The sequence below is a fragment of the Vulpes lagopus genome, chromosome 3 (genome assembly GCF_018345385.1).
Source record: "Vulpes lagopus strain Blue_001 chromosome 3, ASM1834538v1, whole genome shotgun sequence".
Lineage (NCBI taxonomy): Eukaryota > Metazoa > Chordata > Mammalia > Carnivora > Canidae > Vulpes > Vulpes lagopus.
The window spans coordinates 88,359,751-88,378,279 of record NC_054826.1 but is presented as its reverse complement, the minus strand read 5'-3'; the positions used below and the strand labels follow the sequence as shown (position 1 = coordinate 88,378,279).

Sequence of the window (18,529 nt, the reverse complement as noted above, 5' to 3'; positions counted from 1 at the left end):
TTTTTTTTTTTTTTTTATGATAGTCACAGAGAGAGAGAGAGGCAGAGACACAGGCGGAGGGAGAAGCAGGCTCCATGCACCGGGAGCCCGATGTGGGATTCAATCCCGGGTCTCCAGGATCGCGCCCTGGGCCAAAGACAGGCGCCAAACCGCTGCGCCACCCAGGGATCCCAATTTGATGTCTTTTAAAGAAATTGAGTCCAGAAAGGATAGCAAGTTTCTGTTTATGGAGTTTGTTACATTAACTTTCCTATTCACCATCTCTACTTCATTTCATCTTGTTACTGTGAATTCAGTTACCATCTAGGTTCATTTCTTTACTCCCATCTATGTTTGTTTTGTCTTCCTTGTCTTGTCTAATATCAAATATATTTAATTTCTATAGATGAGAGTCCTACATTATGATTACATACGTGTTGGTTGTTGCATGGCCTTGGACAATGGTTAGGAGAAAAAAATCCGTCTTTATACTGTCTTTTAGAATTACACAGTTACTTTTACCTGCAGTCTTTGTAGATTTGAACTAATAACAGGAAATGTATGGGTTTATGTATTTTGCCTTCAGTTTTTTTTTAAGATTTTATTTATTTATTCATGAGAGATAGAGAAAGGCAGAGACATAGGCAGAGGGAGAAGCAGGCTCCATGCAGGGAGCCTGACATGGGACTCAATCCTGGGACTCCAGGATCACGCCCTGGGCTGAAGGCGGCGCTAAATTGCTGGGCCACGGGGGCTGCCCTTGCCTTCAGTTTTGAAAACTGTTCTGCTATTTTGTTTTGTATTTTAAATATTTTTATTTATTTATTCATGAGAGACTGAGAGAGTGAGGCAGAGACATAGGCAGAGGAAGAAGCAGGCTCCCTGTGGGGAGCCCAATGCAGGACTCAATCACAGGACCCCGGGATCATGACCTGAGCCAAAGGCAGATGCTCAGCCACTGAGCCACCCAGGTGTCCCTGTTCTGCCATTTTGGTTTTTCTTTTTCCCCAGGACACTGACTATGTCACCCTACCTACTGCTCTTTATTGACTCTGATGAGAATTCAGGCGTTAATCTAACTGGAATTCCCTTATGTGATGAGTTGTATTTCTCATGATACATAAGTTTTATTTTTGTCTTTCTTTTTTAATAGTTTTACTATAATGCATCTTGGCATGGATCTCTATCTCACATGGAGTTTATTTATCTTCTTGAATTTGTATATTGTTTTTCTCTAAATTTGCAGGATTTCACCATCATTTTGTTGATTGATTTTTCTCCCCTTGATCTTCCTCCTTTTCTTTTGATATTCCCATTATGCACATATTAGTGCAGATAATGCTGTCTTTCGTTTATTTGAAGCTTTGTTCAGTTTTCTTCAATCTTATTTCTGTTGTTTATATCTATTGATCTATCTTCAAGTTTACTAATTCTTCTTCTATAAGTTTCAGTCAACTGTTGAGCCCATGTAATGAATTTACAGTGCAGGTATTATAATTCTCAAATTTAGAATTTTTGCTTCAGGGATCTCTGGGTGGCGCAGCGGTTTGGTGCCTGCCTTTGGCCCAGGGCACGATCCTGGAGACCTGGGATCAAATCCCACATCGGACTCCCGGTGCATGGAGCCTGCTTCTCCCTCTGCCAGTGTTTCTGCCCCTCTCTCTCTCTCTCTCTCTCTGTGACTATCATAAATAAATAAAAATTTAAAAAAACTTAAAAAATTTAAAAAATTAGAATTTTTGCTTCATTCTTTCCTGTTGATTGATACTCTTTATGTGATAAAGTGTCACCAGTACCTGCCTTTACTTCCTTAATCATGGTTGCCTTTTGGACATGATTGTAATAGCTGCTTTGAGGTCTGCTAGGTCCAGTGTCTGGACTCTCTCAAGGCCAGTTGGTTGCTTGCTCTTTTCCTGTTTGTGAATGTTTTTTTTTTACAAAAAGATATTTTGTACATAATCTGATACTGATTCCATCTTTGTCTAGGGCTTGTTGTTATCTTTGCTTGCTTATTTATTTGTTTAATGACTTCATTGGATTATTTGACTGAAGTCCTTTCCTCCCACAGTGTACCATCTCTGATGTTTCTTGTCAGAGAGCCCTGCCTTGGGCAGTATGCACACTTAGTAAAATGACAATAGTGTTACAGTGGGGTAGGGGTGCTCTTTGAGTGTATCTGTGATGATTGATTTTGTGTGTCAACCTTAGTGGCCTTTTTTTTTTTTTTTTTTTTTTTTTTTTTTTTCCTTAGTGGCCTTTTACCTTTTACCAGGTAGCTGGTAAAACATTATTTTGGGGTATGTCTTCAAGATATTTCTGGAAACAGCATTTAATTCCATAGAATGAGTAAAGAGATCCACCCTCATTAATATGTTCAGATATCATATAATTTTTTGAGGGCCTGAATGGAACAAAAAGACAAAGAAGAGCAAATTATCTTTCTCTTCTTATGCTAGGATGCCCATGACAAAATTAGTGTTCTTGGCTCTCAGGCCTTCAGGCTCTGGAACTTACATTACTAGCCCTCAAGTTTGTAGGCCATAGGCCATTAATATTTGCTAGAAGTTATACCATCACCTCCCCTGATTCTCAGCCTTTTTGACTCAGACTGAATTATGCTACTGGCTTTCCGGGTTCTTTCAAACAGCAGATTGTGGGACTTCTTGGCCTCCATGACTACATAAGCCAATTCCTTTAAAAAACCCTTGAGACACACACCCCCTCCTCGTTTCTCTCTCTCTCTCTCTCTTTCTCTCTCTCTCTCTCTCACACACACACACACATATAATTATTGGCTCTGTTTCTCTGGAGAACCGTGATTAACACACTGTCTTTCACTGTGTTAATTTCTCTGCCTGTACTTGTGTCACACCCTGTGGTTAGCCTCTACTAATTGTTCGCCCATTGGTCTGTTGTTTCCAACATTGTCCTGGGTCATATATTGCTCTGTGGATTGGTCCAGTTAAGTTTGAGCCCTTTCAAAGAAGTAGTCTTTGAGATCAGTCTTTAATATTTCCCTTCATGCCACTGCTTTCAAAATTACCTCCTAGAAAACATAATATGAGAAAATCATTTCAGTAGAAAATCTTCATCTATTATAAGTGTATTGGTGTGAATGTTTCTGGTAGATACAAATAAATCGATAGCCTGGGTTGCCTCTTCTTATCTGTCTCTTTCCCTTGTTCCTTCTGGTATAGTTTTAGTCAGTCTGTGATTTACCTTGTTGCCCTAATGGAGGTACCATTCTCTTCTTAGTTGCTTAACACTGAAATTTCATTGCTTTTGAAGGTGGCCTTATTTTATTGAGAAGAACTTCATAGCTCTCTATTATGCTTGTATTTCTGGGTAACAGTACTGCATGGTAGTTTTGGAGCTAAGCGCCAGAACAGTGTCCTGCTTCTCTCAAAGTGATGCTGTGGTTTGCGACACTATATTTCTGTCTGAGTGTTTCTTAAAACCTGATATAAGCATAAGACACATGATATTCTTATATAAGAAGCATAAGACAGTTTTGAAAGACTTAAAGAAGTTAAATATATGTATGTTGTTGATTACTGGAAGAACCAGCATCATAAAGATGTATTTCACCCTAAATTCACGTGCAGATTCCATTCTAATTAGGATTCCTATGAAGTTTGATGTTGTTATGCTTGTTTTTGTTTTTAAGAAGTCAAGTTATCCCATTAATACTTAGAATTCACAATGTGATTGAGATATACAGTGAGCCTGGGGCAATTCGGTCTATTTAGTTCAGGGAGAGCTTAGAGGATAACTTAATTGTGTGAGAACTCAGTATTTGGTTAGATCTACTACTGCAAAGCACTGGCAAAAGATAGTTTTCTAAGTTGTTCTTAATTCATGTAACATATTACATGTGTCTTTACTGTCTCTCCATTAGAATGTAAACCTGGGAAAACAGGTATTTTTTTGCCTATTTTCTTCGCTACTATATATCCCCTTAAACTCCAGAGATTGCCAAGTGAGATAAATAAAAAGGGTAAGATTCAATCACATGGCACCTATTATGAGAAACATGTTAGATTCAAAGACTCAAATAGGTTGAGCATAAAAGGGATGAAAAAGATACACAGTGGTAAAATTATTCAAGAGGCTATAGTCCTGAGTCAATATTAGATTAAATAGATTTCAAAGCCAAGAATATTGCCAGAGAAAGAGGAGGATTTTTTTTCATGTTGGTAGAGATAAATTTATCAAGAAAATGTAACAATCCTCTGCTTTTATGCTGCAGATAAGTTTTTTAAAGTATGCAAAGGAAAACCTGATGGAACATGAAGGAGAAATAGATCCATAGTTACAGTCTGATGTTTCACCTTCCCTCTCCTGATAATTAGTAGAAGAAGGAGATGGAAAATAAACAGAGATATAGTAGACTTGAAGAACACTGAGTAACCAAACTGACCTAATTGACATTTATAAAATATTCTCACACACTCATAAACCAGTGGAATACACCTTCTTTTCAGGAGCACATGAACATAAACCAAGGTAGATCACCTTCTAAGACCTAAAACAAATATCAATTAATTTAGAGGAGTTGGGACACCTGGGTAGCTCAGTGGTTGAGCATCTGCCTTTGACTTAGGGCATGATCCCAGGGACCTAGGATTGAGTCCCACATCAGGCTCCCCACAGGGAGCCTACTTCTCCCTCTGCATATGTCTCTGCCTCTCTCTGTGTGTCTCTCATGAATAAATAAATAAAATCTTTAAACAAATTTAAAAGGAGTCATCATATAAAATATTTCCACCTCGGAGGGTGGGGCAAGATGGTGGAAGAGTAGGGGCCCTCAACTCACCTGGTCCCACCAACTTCCCTAGATAACTTTCAAATCATTCCGAACACCTATGAATTTGACCTGAGATTTAAAGAGAGAACAGCCAGAATGCTACAGAGAGAAGGGTTTCACTTCTAGCAAGGTTTTGGTGGTCAGTGTTGGGGCTTTCTACAAGTATTGCTGGTTTATATAAATTTGAGACTGAGCATCTTCTAACATACAGAACTTCTAACATACAGATCCAAAAGGATCACCCTCTAGGACCCCTCAGAATCATCGAGGGTGAAATTTACTTAGGTCTTGGTTGATCGAAGGTGAAATTTACTTAGGCTACTTTTGACTCAGCTCGCTCATACAGCCACTCTGCACTGAACAAAATGACTAGAAGGAAAAACTCACAACAAAAGAAAGAATCAGGGGATCCCTGGGTGGCGCAGCGGTTTAGCGCCTGCCTTTGGCCCAGGGCGCGATCCTGGAGACCCGGGATCGAATCCCACGTTGGGCTCCCGGTGCATGGAGCCTGCTTCTCCCTCTGCCTGTGTCTCTGCCTCTCTCTCTCTCTCTCACTCTCTCTCTCTCTCTCTCTGTGACTATCATAAAATAAATAAAAATTTAAAAAAAAAAGAATGCAAAAGAAAGAAACAGTACTCTCTGCCACAGAGTTACAGAATTTGGATTACAATTTGATGTCAGAAAGCCAATTCAGAAGCACAATGATAAAGCTACTGGTGGCTCTGCAAAAAAGCATAAAGGATTCTAGAGACTTCATGACTACAGAATTTAGATCTAATCAGGCCAAAATTAAAAATCAATTAAATGAGATGTAATCCAAACTGGATATCCTAACGACAAGAGTTAATAAGGTGGAAGAAAGAGTGAGTGACATAGAAGAGAAGTTGATGGCAAGGAAGGAAGCTGAAGAAAAAGCAAAAACAAAAGACCATGAGGAGGAGGTTAAGCGAAATAAATGAGGAAAGGTTAAGCAAAATAAATGATAGCCTCAGAAGAACGAATCTGCGTATAATTGGGGTTCCATAAATTGCTCAGAGGGCCAGAACATATTTGAACAAATCATAGCTGAGAACTTCCCTAATTTGGGGAGGGAAACAGGCATTCAGATCTAGGCGATAGAGAGGTGCCCCCCCCCAAATCAATAAAAACCTTAAAGCAGTGAGAGACAAGAGATTCTTAACTTATATGGAGAGAAATATTAGATTAAGAGCAGATATCTCCACAGAGACCTGGCAGGCCACAAGGAGCTGGCAGGATATACTCAGGGTCCTAAATGAGAAGAACATGCAGCCAGGAATACCTTATACAGCAAGGCTCTTGTTCAGAATACGAGAGATAAAGAGCTTCCAAGATAGGCAGAAACTGAAAGAATATGTGACCACCAAACCAGCTCTTCAAGAAATATTAAAGGGGACCCTGTAAAAGAAAGAGGAAGCTCAAAGGAATAATCCGTAAAACAGGGTCTGAAGAGGTATTATGATAACACTAAATTCATATCTTTCAATAGTTACTCTGAACATGAATGGGCTAAATGATCCCACAAAAGATGCAGGTTCCAACTGGATAAAAAAGCAAGACCCAATTATTTGCTGTCTACAAGAGACTCATTTTAGACCTAAGGACACCTACAGCCTGGAAATTAGAGAAGAATTAAAAAGATTCATGGAAATGAATGAAAATGAAGGTAAAACCATTCAGAATCTTTGGAATATAGCAAAAGCAGGCCTAAGAGGGAAATACATCACAATACAAGCATCCCTCAAAAAATTGGAAAAAAATCAAATACACAAGCTAACAACCTCCCACCTAAAGGAACTGGAGAAAGAATGGCAAATAAAACCTACACCAAGCAGAAGAGAGATAATACAGATTCAAGCAGAACTCAATGAAATAGAGACCAGAAGAAATGTAGAACTGATCAACAGAACCAAGAGTTGGTTCTTTGAAAGAATTAATAAGATAGATAAACCCCTAGCCAGCCTTATTAAAGAGAAAAAAGACTCAAATTAATAAAATCATGAATGAAAGAGTAGAGATCACAATCAATACCAAGGAAATAAAAATGAGTTTAAAAACGTATTATGAGCAGCTATACGTCAATAAATTAGGCAATCTAGAAGAAATGGATGCATTTCGGGAAAACCACAAAGTGCCAAAACTGGAGCAGAAAAAAATAGAAAACCTGAACAGGCCAATAACCGGGGAGGAAATTGAAGCAGTCATCAAAAACCTCCCAAGACACAAAAGTCCAGGGCCAGATGGCTTCCCAGGGGAATTCTATCAAATGTTTTAAAAAGAAGAAATAATACCTCTTCTACTAAAGCTGCTCCAAAGGATGGAAAGGAATGAAATACTTCCAAACTCGTTGTATGAGGCCAGCATTACCTTAATTCCAAAACCAGGCAAAGACTCCACCAAAAAGGAGAATTATAGTCCAATATCCCTGATGAACACAGATGCAAACATTCTCAACAAGATAGTCACCAATAGGTTCCAACAGTACATTACGAAGATTTTTCACCATGACGAAGTGGGATTTATCCCCAGGATGGAAGGGTGGTTCAGTACATAAAACAATCAATATGATAGATCACATCAACAAGAGAAGAAGCAAGAACCATATGATTCCTCTCCATAGATACAGAGAAAGCATTTGACAAAATACAGCATCCATTCCTTTTTTTTTTTTTTTAACAGGATCCATTCCTGATCAAAACTCTTCAGAGTGTAGGGATAGAGGGAACATTCCTCAGCATCTTAAAAGCTTTCTGTGAAAAGCCCACAACAAATATCATTCTCAGTGGGGAAACACTGAGAGTCTTTTCCCTAAGATCAGGAACAAGACAGGGATGTACACTCTCACCACTATTATTCAACATAGTACTGGAAGTCCTAGCCTCAGCAATCAGACAACAAAAAGAAATAAAAGTCATTCAAATTGGTGAAGAAGAAATCAAACTCTCCCTCTTCGCCAATGACATGATATTGTATTTAGAAAACTCAAAAGACTCCACCCCAAAATTGCTAGAACTCGTACAGTAATTCGGCAATGTGGCAGGATACAAAATCAATGCCCAGAAATCAGTGGCATTTCTATACACTAACAATGAGACAAAGAAATTAAGGAGTCAATCCCATTTACAATTGCACCCAAAAGCATAAGATACCTAGGAATAAACCTAACCAAACAAGTAAAGGATTTATACTCCAAAAAGTACAGAACACTTCTGAAAGAAATTGAGGAAGACACAAAGAGATGGAAAAATATTCCATGCTCATGGATTGGAAGAATTAATGTTGTAAAAATGTATATGCTACCCAGGGCAATTTACACATTCAGTGCAGTCCCTATCAAAATACCGTGGACTTTTCAGAGAATTGGAACAATAATCTTAAGATTCGTGTGGAATCAGAAAAGACCTCATATTCGAGCCAGGGGAATATTGAAAAAGAAGACCAGAGCCGGGGACATCACAATGCCAGATTTCAAATTGTACTACAAAGCTGTGATCATCAAGACAGTGTGGTACTGGCACAAAAACAGGCACCTAGATCAATGGAACAGAATAGAGAACCCAGAAATGGGCCCTCGACTCTATGGTCAACTAAGATTTGACAAAGCAGGAAAGACTATCCACTGGATAAAGGACAGTCTCTTCAATAAATAGTGCTGGGGAAATTGGACAGCCATGTGGAAAAGAATGAAACTGGACCATTCTCTTACACCAGACACAAAGATAAACTCAAAATGGATGACAGAACTAAATGTGAGACAAGAATCCATCAAAATCAAAACCCTAGAGGAGAACACAAGGCAACACCCTTTCTGAACTTGGCCACAGTAACTTCTTGCAAGATGTGAACAAGGGGTAGAAGAAGGGGAAGTGGGTGGAGGGATGGTGAGACTGGGTGACGGGCACTGAGGGGGTACTTGACAGGATGAACACTGGGTGTTATATGTTGGCAAATCGAACTCCAGTAAAGAAATACACAAATAAAAATATAGAAATTTAAAAAAATATTTTCACCTACTAGAGTGGAGTTAAATTTAGCTAAATTAAAAATCAATAATAGCAGGAGCTATAAAATTTCTAGATAATTAGAAACTTAATAGCATACTTTACCTTACCAATCGTTCAAAGAATTCAAAGCGGAAATTAGAAACTGCTTTGTACTGCATGTTATGAAAACAGAAGTTGTGGGAAATTTACATACAGAAAATTTTTATATAGGAAACAATGTATGTATAATACTTCATTGATTTCATTGTTTTCCATTGGATCTTTATAACTTCTCTTACTTTAAGGTTTATTTTCTCTTTTCTAGTGTTTTTTTTTTCTTGATTTTTTCTTTTTAGGTGAAAACAGCTGAGATGATTGAGATCTTATGCAACACAAGTAAATTTTTTTGCATGTACATATCTATCACACATACGTGAAATTCTTTTTAAATGGAATATGTATTATAAGTAATATATATTTAATATATGATGTGTAAATTTCATACATGTTGAATTTTGTGTGTGTTTACACCCACATATATCTAACACACATGTGAAATTTATGTTGGATAAAACGGAAGGTCACCATTTAATGGCTTCAGCTGCTTCTACCTTAAGAATCTAGGAAAAAAGGAGCAAATTAAGTCCACAGTAAGCAGAAGAAAGGAAGTAATAAAGAACAGAGTATTAAATAATGTAATTCAAAACAGAAAAATAGTTGAGAAAATTATTCAAACCAAAGTTGATTCTTTAAGATCAGCAAAATTGACAAGCTTCTAAATGAGACAAATTATTGATATCAAGAATAGGAGTGGCAATATTACCAAAGATTGTACAGATGCCACAAGGAAAATAAGAAAATGTTTTGCCTCTAACTATATAAACTCAACAATTTATATAAAATGGACAGTTACCTTCAAAGAAACAACTTTCCAAGCCCACTTAGGAGAAATAGATAAGCATTCCATGAGGAAGACCCGGGTACAGGTCTGAGTTCTACTTTGGTACAGGTAGTGCGTTCTACCACACATGATGTAACACCAGCTTTTACCAAACTATTCCAGAAAATCCAGGAGAAAGTTATACTAAGTCTCTGCAGCCAGCATTTTCCTAATACCAGAACCAGATAAAGACATATCTCAGAGATTAACAAATTTCAGAACATACATGGAAAATCTTTAAGAAGATAATTTTGATTAAATCTATTTTCATGGTAGCTGTACCTCTAAATGTGAAGGATTTTGCAGTGAAAGACAGAGATTTGTGTAGTTGAAAAGCACATAGATTAGTTAATGTTCAGGAAGGCTTTGTATAAAGAAAGATAAAGCACGTGTGGCAAAAATTTAACAATTTGTAAATGTAGGTGAAAAGTACAGAAGTGCTTATTTTATGGCTCAGGTAAACTTGATATTTTGTTTCTTATGTGGAAAATATTCTTTTTATATCTTCTGTCTCTACCAAGTTTAATTTTGATAAGGTGTATTTTCTTAGAAAATTATTTGGTACTCTTCTTTCAAATGTATTTCTATCATGCTGAACAAAAATAGCCTTTAGTATTTTTTCATACCTTGTTCCAATTATTGTTTCTTCCTTATTGCTTCTCATTTTGAGTAGTTGAGCTTTCTTTCTCTTGTTTTTGTTGATTAGATTAGTCAATGATTTGTCTCCTTTTTTTATACATTCTTTTTCTCTTTTTTTATAATAAATTTATTTTTTATTGGTGTTCAGTTTGCCAACTTACAGAATAACACCCAGTGCTCATCCCTTCAAGTGCCCCCCTCAGTGCCCTTCACCCCCACCCCCACCCTCCTCCCCTTCCACCACCCCTAGTTCGTTTCCCAGAGTTAGGAGTCTTTATGTTCTGTCTCCCTTTCTGATATTTCCCACACATTTCTTCTCCCTTCCCTTATATTCCCTTTCACTATTATTTATATTCCCCAAATGAATGAGAACATATAATGTTTGTCCTTCTCCGATTGACTTGCTTCACTCAGCATAATACCCTCCAGTTCCATCCACGTTGAAGCAAATGGTGGGTATTTGTCGTTTCTAATGGCTGAGGAATATTCCATTGTATACATAAACACATCTTCTTTATCCATTCATCTTTCGATGGACACCGAGGCTCCTTCCACAGTTTGGCTATTGTGGACATTGCTGCTAGAAACATCGGGGTGCAGGTGTCCCGGCGTTTCATTCATTGCATCTCTATCTTTGGGGTAAATCCCCAACAGTGCAATTGCTGGGTCGTAGGGCAGGTCTATTTTTAGCTCTTTGAGGAACCTCCACACAGTTTTCCAGAGTGGCTGCACCAGTTCACATTCCCACCAACAGTGCAGGAGGGTTCCCCTTTCTCCGCATCCTCTCCAACATTTGTGGTTTCCTGCCTTGTTAATTTTCCCCATTCTCACTGGTGTGAGGTGGTATCTCATTGTGGTTTTGATTTGTATTTCCCTAATGGCCAGTGATGCGGAGCATTTTCTCATGTGCGTGTTGGCCATGTCTATGTCTTCCTCTGTGAGATTTCTCTTCATGTCTTTTGCCCATTTCATGATTGGATTGTTTGTTTCTTTGGTGTTGAGTTTAATAAGTTCTTTATAGATCTTGGACACTAGCCCTTTCTCTGATACGTCATTTGCAAATATCTTTTCCCATTCTGTAGGTTGCCTTTTAGTTTTGTTGACTGTATCCTTTGCTGTGCAAAAGCTTCTTATCTTGATGAAGTCCCAGTAGTTCATTTTTGCTTTTGTTTCCTTTGCCTTCGTGGATGTATCCTGCAAGAAGTTACTGTGGCCGAGTTCAAAAAGGGTGTTGCCTGTGTTCTCCTCTAGGATTTTGATGGAATCTTGTCTCACATTTAGATCTTTCATCCATTTTGAGTTTATCTTTCTGTATGGTGAAAGAGAGTGGTCCAGTTTCATTCTTCTGCATGTGGATGTCCAATTTTCCCAGCACCATTTATTGAAGAGACTGTCTTTTTTCCAATGGATAGTCTTTCCTCCTTTATCGAATATTAGTTGACCATAAAGTTCAGGGTCCACTTCTGGGTTCTCTATTCTGTTCCGTTGATCTATGTGTCTGTTTTTGTGCCAGTACCACACTGTCTTGATGACCACAGCTTTGTAGTACAACCTGAGATCTGGCATTGTGATGCCCCCAGCTATGGTTTTCTTTTTTAAAATTCCCCTGGCTATTCTTTTCTGATTCCCCACAAATCTTAAAATAATTTGTTCTAACTCTCTGAAGAAAGTCCATGGTATTTTGATAGGGATTGCATTAAACGTGTAAATTGCCCTGGGTAACATTGACATTTTCACAATATTAATTCTGCCAATCCATGAGCATGGAATATTTTTCCATCTCTTTGTGTCTTCCTCAGTTTCTTTCAGAAGTGTTCTATAGTTTTTAGGGTATAGATCCTTTACTTGTTTGGTTAGGTTCATTCCTAGGTATCTTATGCTTTTGGGTGCAATTGTAAATGGGATTGACTCCTTAATTTCTCTTTCTTCAGTCTCATTGTTAGTGTATAGAAATACCACTGATTTCTGGGCATTGATTTTGTATCCTCCTATGCTACCAAATTGCTGTATGAGTTCTAGCAATCTTGGGGTGGAGGCTACATAGAGTATCATGTCATCGGCGAAGAGGGAGAGTTTGACTTCTTCTTTGCCAATTTGGATGCCTTTAAGGTCTTTTTGTTGTCTGATTGCTGAGGCGAGGACTTCCAGTACTAAGTTGAATAGCAGTGGTGAGAGTGGACATCCCTGTCTTGTTCCTGATCTTAGGGTAAAGGCTCCCAGTGCTTCCCCATTGAGAATGATATTTGTTGTGGGCTTTTCGTGGATGGCTTTTAAGATGTTGAGGAAAGTTCCCTCTTTCCCTACACTCTGAAGAGTTTTGATCAGGAATGGATGCTGTATTTTGTCAAATGCTTTCTCTGCATCTAATGAGAAGATCATATGGTTCTTGGTTTTTCTCTTGCTGATATGATGAATCACATTGATTGTTTTACGAGTGTTGAACCAGCCTTGTGTCCCAGGGATAAATCCTACTTGGTCATGGTGAATAATTTTCTTAAATGTACTATTGGATCCTATTGGCTAGTATCTTGTTGAGAATGATTCATCTCCTTTGTTACTATTTCCAAAGAACTAGATTTTTTGTTTCTAAGAGATTTAATTGATTTTTAAAGTAACCTCTTCACACCAAACTTGGGGCTTGAACTCACAACCTCAAGACCAAGAATCCCATTCTCTACTGACTGAGCCAGCCAGGGGTCCCAAAGAAACAGCTTTTTGGCTTAACCCTTGTTCTACTGTTTTTCTCTTTGCATTCCATTAATATCAAATCTAAGTAAACTGTCCAAAAATAAAAGAAGACCTAATCCACATGTTCAAAGAGACCACCTGGAAAAACTGACATGGAATGGTTTGCTGAAGACATCCTTTAATAAAACTACTAGACCTTACAGATGAAGAGAAAGTTTTATCTGTATTATTGTAAATTTATTTTTGTGTTTATCTGTTTTTACCTGTATTATTTCCCTATTTGTGCTTTCTACTTCATTCTTTTGTGTTACTTTTGTTTTCTTTTGTTTTTATTTTTTGAGTCAAGGATTCAATTGTTTTTCATTCTTTTCACCAATACAAAACATTTAATGCTATGAAATCTATGATCAGTATGCATATCCCATATTTACTCGTAAGTAATACTTTCACTAGTTTTTTTGTTTTAGAACTTCAGCTTTTGTTTGTTTACTTTTTCACCAATGAATAGTTTGCTAGAGAGCTGGTTTTTTTGAAGTCCCAATGGAAGCTTATTCTTCCCCAATATGTTCTAGTTTTACTGTATTATTACCTGAGCATGTTTGCATATCAGTGTTTTTAATGTTTCATGCACCCTTGAGATGAAAGTGTAATTTTCTATTAAAAGTTTTGACATTATAAAATCAAATATGGGTCATGATATATGTCTTCTTAATTGTTGTCGTTAAGTCTTTTACCCCCCAACTTTCTGCTTTTTGATCTTTCTTGAAATATCCTTTTAAATAGTGTATTTTATTTTTTCCTTGCTTTTCTGAGTTCTGCTCCATGAAAGATTTTTGGACTTTAGATTTTATAAATGTTAATTTTGCATTCAAAATTGAGGATTTATCTTTGTAAAGTGGCTTTTCTGTCCTTTCTGGCAACAGATTTACATCTCTCCTTCCTTACTGTTTCCCTTTGTTTGGAATAATATGGTCCATGCTTTTGGTTTTAGCCTTTTTGAGTAAGTCTCTATAATTATGTTTCTCATCTACAGCATTGATTTAGGTTTTTGTTTGTGACTGTTGACTGAAGTCATTTTGTTAATTGGTGAGTTAAACACTTGTTAATATGACTCATAGTTGGTCTAATTTCTGTCATATTGTTACATTTAATGAGTGTATCACATTTACTGAATTATTCTGTTTGGTCTTTGTTTCATTTTGGAGAGAGTTAGGGAATTTTGATGTTTTTGTTCTCAGAATTACTTTTACACTAATATGTTTTATACTGCCCTTAGTTGCCCATTTCCTAATTTAACCCTCTATTTGATTTTTCAGCTTTTAGTGACATTCTTTAGGTGATTACTTATATGGCTATCTCTGTGTGTATTCTTATATTCTTCTTTTGTTTCCTGTTTCCTATAGCTTTTTTAGTTGCATTATTTCTACTTCACTAGAACCTGTAGCATTTACATATATATATATATATATATATATATATATACACACATATTTTTATTTTATTATTTGAGAGCAAGAGTAGAGAAAGAGAGAGAACAAGAGAGAGTGAGCACACAAGTGGGTGGAAGGGCAGAGGGAGAAGCAGACTCCACACTGAGCCAGAGGGGGTCTCGACCCCAGGACCCTGAGATCACGACTTGACCCTATATTAGACACTTAACCAACTGAGTCACCCAGGTGTCTCTGACATTTATATATTATTCTTCTGTTCTTGTTCCCAATTTTTTTTTTTTTTTTGGTCTTAGACCTACAATAAAATGTATCCACTGCTTAGTTTTTCTGCCAGTGTTTCCTGTCAAATCCTTGACTTTCTTTTAACCCGAAAATGTTGCTCCACTGAGCTTCACTTTGTTTATTGGTGACAGGGGTATGGATTGTTTATTGGTGACACTTTGTAGGTCTATTGCAAGACCTACATTTTTGTTTGTTGCGAGTTATTCTTTTTGCCCAAAAGACATTTCTTAGGTTTTAAGGTCTAATAGTTTTTTTTGAAGTGTGTCTTAGTACTGTTCAGGTTAGCTTTCCCAGGTTCATGGTGGTCCTTTAGAATAGGTGGATGCTTAGTTTATGGTTTTTAATATTTATTCTGTGTGTTTTTCTCTGTAGAGACTGTAATCATATGTATAATTGTATTTTAAACACTATTAATTTTGCTGCTAAATTTTTTATCCAGGGCTTTCTAATTGATGCAGTTGTTCTTTCATTAGTTTTATTGTCATTCTTTGTTGTCATGCCTCTCTTCAGTGCTATTTACCAAAATTTCAGTGAAGTCTCTTTTTCTTTTGTGCTCTTTATTAGTCTGCCAGGACTTCAATAACAAAACACCACAGACTGGATCACCTAAATAAGAGAAATTTATTTTCTCATACATCTGGAGTCTGTAAGGCCAAGGAGAAGATGCCAGCAGGGTTGGTTTCTGCTGAGCCCTATCTCTTCAGCTTGCAGACAGCACCTTCTTGATATATCCTCACATGGCTTTTTTTTCTGTGCACATAATGGAAGCAAGCAAGTGCTGGTGTCTCTTCTGCTTCTAATAAGGATACCATTGTATCAGTACCACATCCTGATGCCCTAAACTCAGCCTTAATTGCCTGCCTAGCCCTCTGTCTCCAGATGTAGTCGCATTGGGGATTAGGGCTTCCAACATACGAATTTGGGAGGAGGACAGTTCAGTTCATATCCTGCTCCTTGTAATTCAAGTCTATTCTAAGATCACTGTGTCCTTTTTAGGATTTTATTCCTCACGTGGATTCCCATATCCTACAAGTCCCTTTTGTTGGAGTTCCCAGTGGCCTAAGTTATCATCTATCAGATGTCATCTCAGTATTTTCCCACTCATACTAGGACTTCCCCTTTCTGGGAGTGATTTTATTTGGATTTAATTATCTCTGAGTTTTCTGTCTTTTCTTTAGGTGTGGTTGCCATGACTCTAGAGGACTCTTAAATGGATGTGAGCTCATTATCAGTTTCTTCTGTATTTAAATGTTTTTTTCCCTAGTGGCAATTTGAAGTTAGTAGTATTTTGTATCTCCTAGTTATACTGAAGTCATGGTTTGTTGTAGGTAATTTTTATTTGCTCTCCTTGTATCGACCCATACAGTTTTCTGGAGGATAAATGGACACATTCAGATTTTAGCAGCTATTATTATTATTTTTCAGACATCACAATGTAGATGTATGTGTTATGATAGCCAGTTTCCTCTCCCTTTTTCCACTATGCCAGGCTTTTTTTTCTTATTTTCATTTTTGTTCTTTCGTGTCAAACCCAAGAATAGGAAAAATATGTACTTACAGTTATTTTCTTCTCAGGAAACTAGATAAGAAATCTAAATCAGCATTTTTATATATGTTGCGTTCCATAAGAAATATGTTAATATTTATATGTAAGGTTGACTTTTCTTATTTTTAGAATCCTGGGAAACTGATCACAAGAAAGAAAGGAGCCAAGAAGACCAGCCTAAACATGTGGGGGAAGTTTCATTCATTAATAAAACAATGACTAAAGAACGAGGTAATGGAGAAAAACCACTTACCTTGAACGCAGACTCTTTTCCTTCCAAAAAGATCCTCTGTCAATGTGACTCATGTGGAATGAGTTTCAACTGTGTTTCAAAATTATTTATCAATAAGAAGAACTATTTAGGAAAAGAGACTGATGAATATAATGCTTTTGGAAATTTGCTACTTGATATTAAACATGAGAAAACACATACTCGAGAGAAAAGTGGGTTTTTTAGAAATGGGAAAATTTTGAATCATGATGAGAACCCTGTTCATCATAAGAAGATTCAAACTTTAGAGCAAAATTTTGAGTATAACATTTATCAAGAAACCTTCCTTGAAAAGGCAATATTCAGTCCATACATGAGAGAAATTGCAGAAGGGAATGACTGTGAATGTGATGAATATGGGAGAACCTTCTTTGATAACTCTTCCTTCTTACTCCATCAGATGAATTCCTCAAAGGAAAATCACTATGGATTTAGTGGTTGTGGAAAATCCCTGTATGTGAAGGCTACCGTTTTGAAACATCATGGGCCACATATGAAACACTATGAATGTAATGGAAGTGGGAATAATTTCCGGAGGAATTTATGCCTTTCACAACTTCAGAAAACTCATAAAGGAGAGAAACACTTTGAATGTAATGAGTGCAGGAAAGCATTTTGGGAGAAATCCCACCTCACTCGACATCAGAGGATACACACAGGAGAGAAACGCTTTCAATGTAATGAATGTGGAAAAACCTTCTGGGAGAAGTCAAACCTCACAAAACATCAGAGATCACACACAGGGGAAAAACCCTATGTGTGCAATGATTGTGGGAAGGCCTTCAGCCACAAGTCAGCCCTTAGGTTACACCAGAGAACACATACGGGGGAGAAACCCTATCAGTGTAATGCATGTGGGAAAACTTTTTACCAGAAGTCAGATCTCACGAAACACCAGAGAACACACACAGGGCTGAAACCCTATGAATGCTATGAATGTGGGAAATCCTTCTGTATGAATTCACACCTTACAGTACATCAGAGAACTCATACAGGTGAGAAACCATTTGAGTGTCCTGACTGTGGGAAATCTTTCTGTCAAAAGTCACATCTTACACAACATCAGAGAACTCATGTAGGGAATAAACCCTATGAGTGTAATGCATGTGGTAAAACTTTCTACCACAAGTCAGTACTCACCAGGCATCAGATAATTCATACAGGGTTGAAACCTTATGAATGTTATGAATGTGGGAAAACCTTCTGCTTAAAGTCTGACCTCACAGTACATCAGAGAACTCACACAGGGGAGAAGCCCTTTGCATGTCCTGAATGTGGGAAATTCTTCAGCCATAAGTCTACCCTCTCTCAACATTATAGGACACATACAGGGGAGAAACCCTTTGAATGTCACGAATGTGGAAAAATCTTCTATAATAAGTCATACCTAACTAAACATAATAGAACCCACACAGGGGAGAAGCCCTATGAATGTAATGAATGTGGGAAAACCTTCTGCCAGAAGTCTCAGCTTACTCAGCACCAGAGAATTCACATAGGTGAGAAACCCTATGAGTGTCATGAATGTGGAAAGGCGTTCTGTCATAAGTCAGCTCTGATTGTCCACCAGAGAACTCATACAGAAGAAAAGCCCTATAAATGTAATGAATGTGGAAAATCTTTCTGCGTGAAGTCAGGCCTTATTTTACATCAGAGAAAACACACAGGGGAGAAACCCTATGAATGTAATGAATGTGGGAAATGCTTCAGTCACAAATCATCCCTCACAGTACATCACAGAGCTCATACAGGAGAGAAATCTTGTCAGTGCAATGAATGTGGGAAAATTTTTTACCGTAAATCAGACCTTGCTAAACATCAGAGATCACACACAGGGGAGAAGCCTTATGAATGTAACACATGTGGAAAAACCTTCTCTCAGAAGTCAAACCTCATTGTACATCAGAGAACACACACAGGAGAAA

At 37.5% G+C, this 18,529-nt stretch overlaps 2 protein-coding genes across 7 annotated transcripts in view; both read left to right on the top strand.

Annotated features, from left to right (window-relative positions):
• Window positions 1-18,529, top strand: part of ZNF37A (zinc finger protein 37A) — a 109,230-nt gene that overhangs the window by 31,131 nt on the left and 59,570 nt on the right. The gene's annotated exons all lie outside the window — the stretch shown is intronic.
• LOC121487301 (zinc finger protein 33B-like) overlaps window positions 1-18,529 on the top strand; it is a 57,199-nt gene that overhangs the window by 31,131 nt on the left and 7,539 nt on the right. The window contains 1 exon segment of the mRNA XM_041748861.1: window positions 16,463-18,528. Within this exon segment, the coding sequence (XP_041604795.1) occupies window positions 16,463-18,528 (2,066 nt within the window).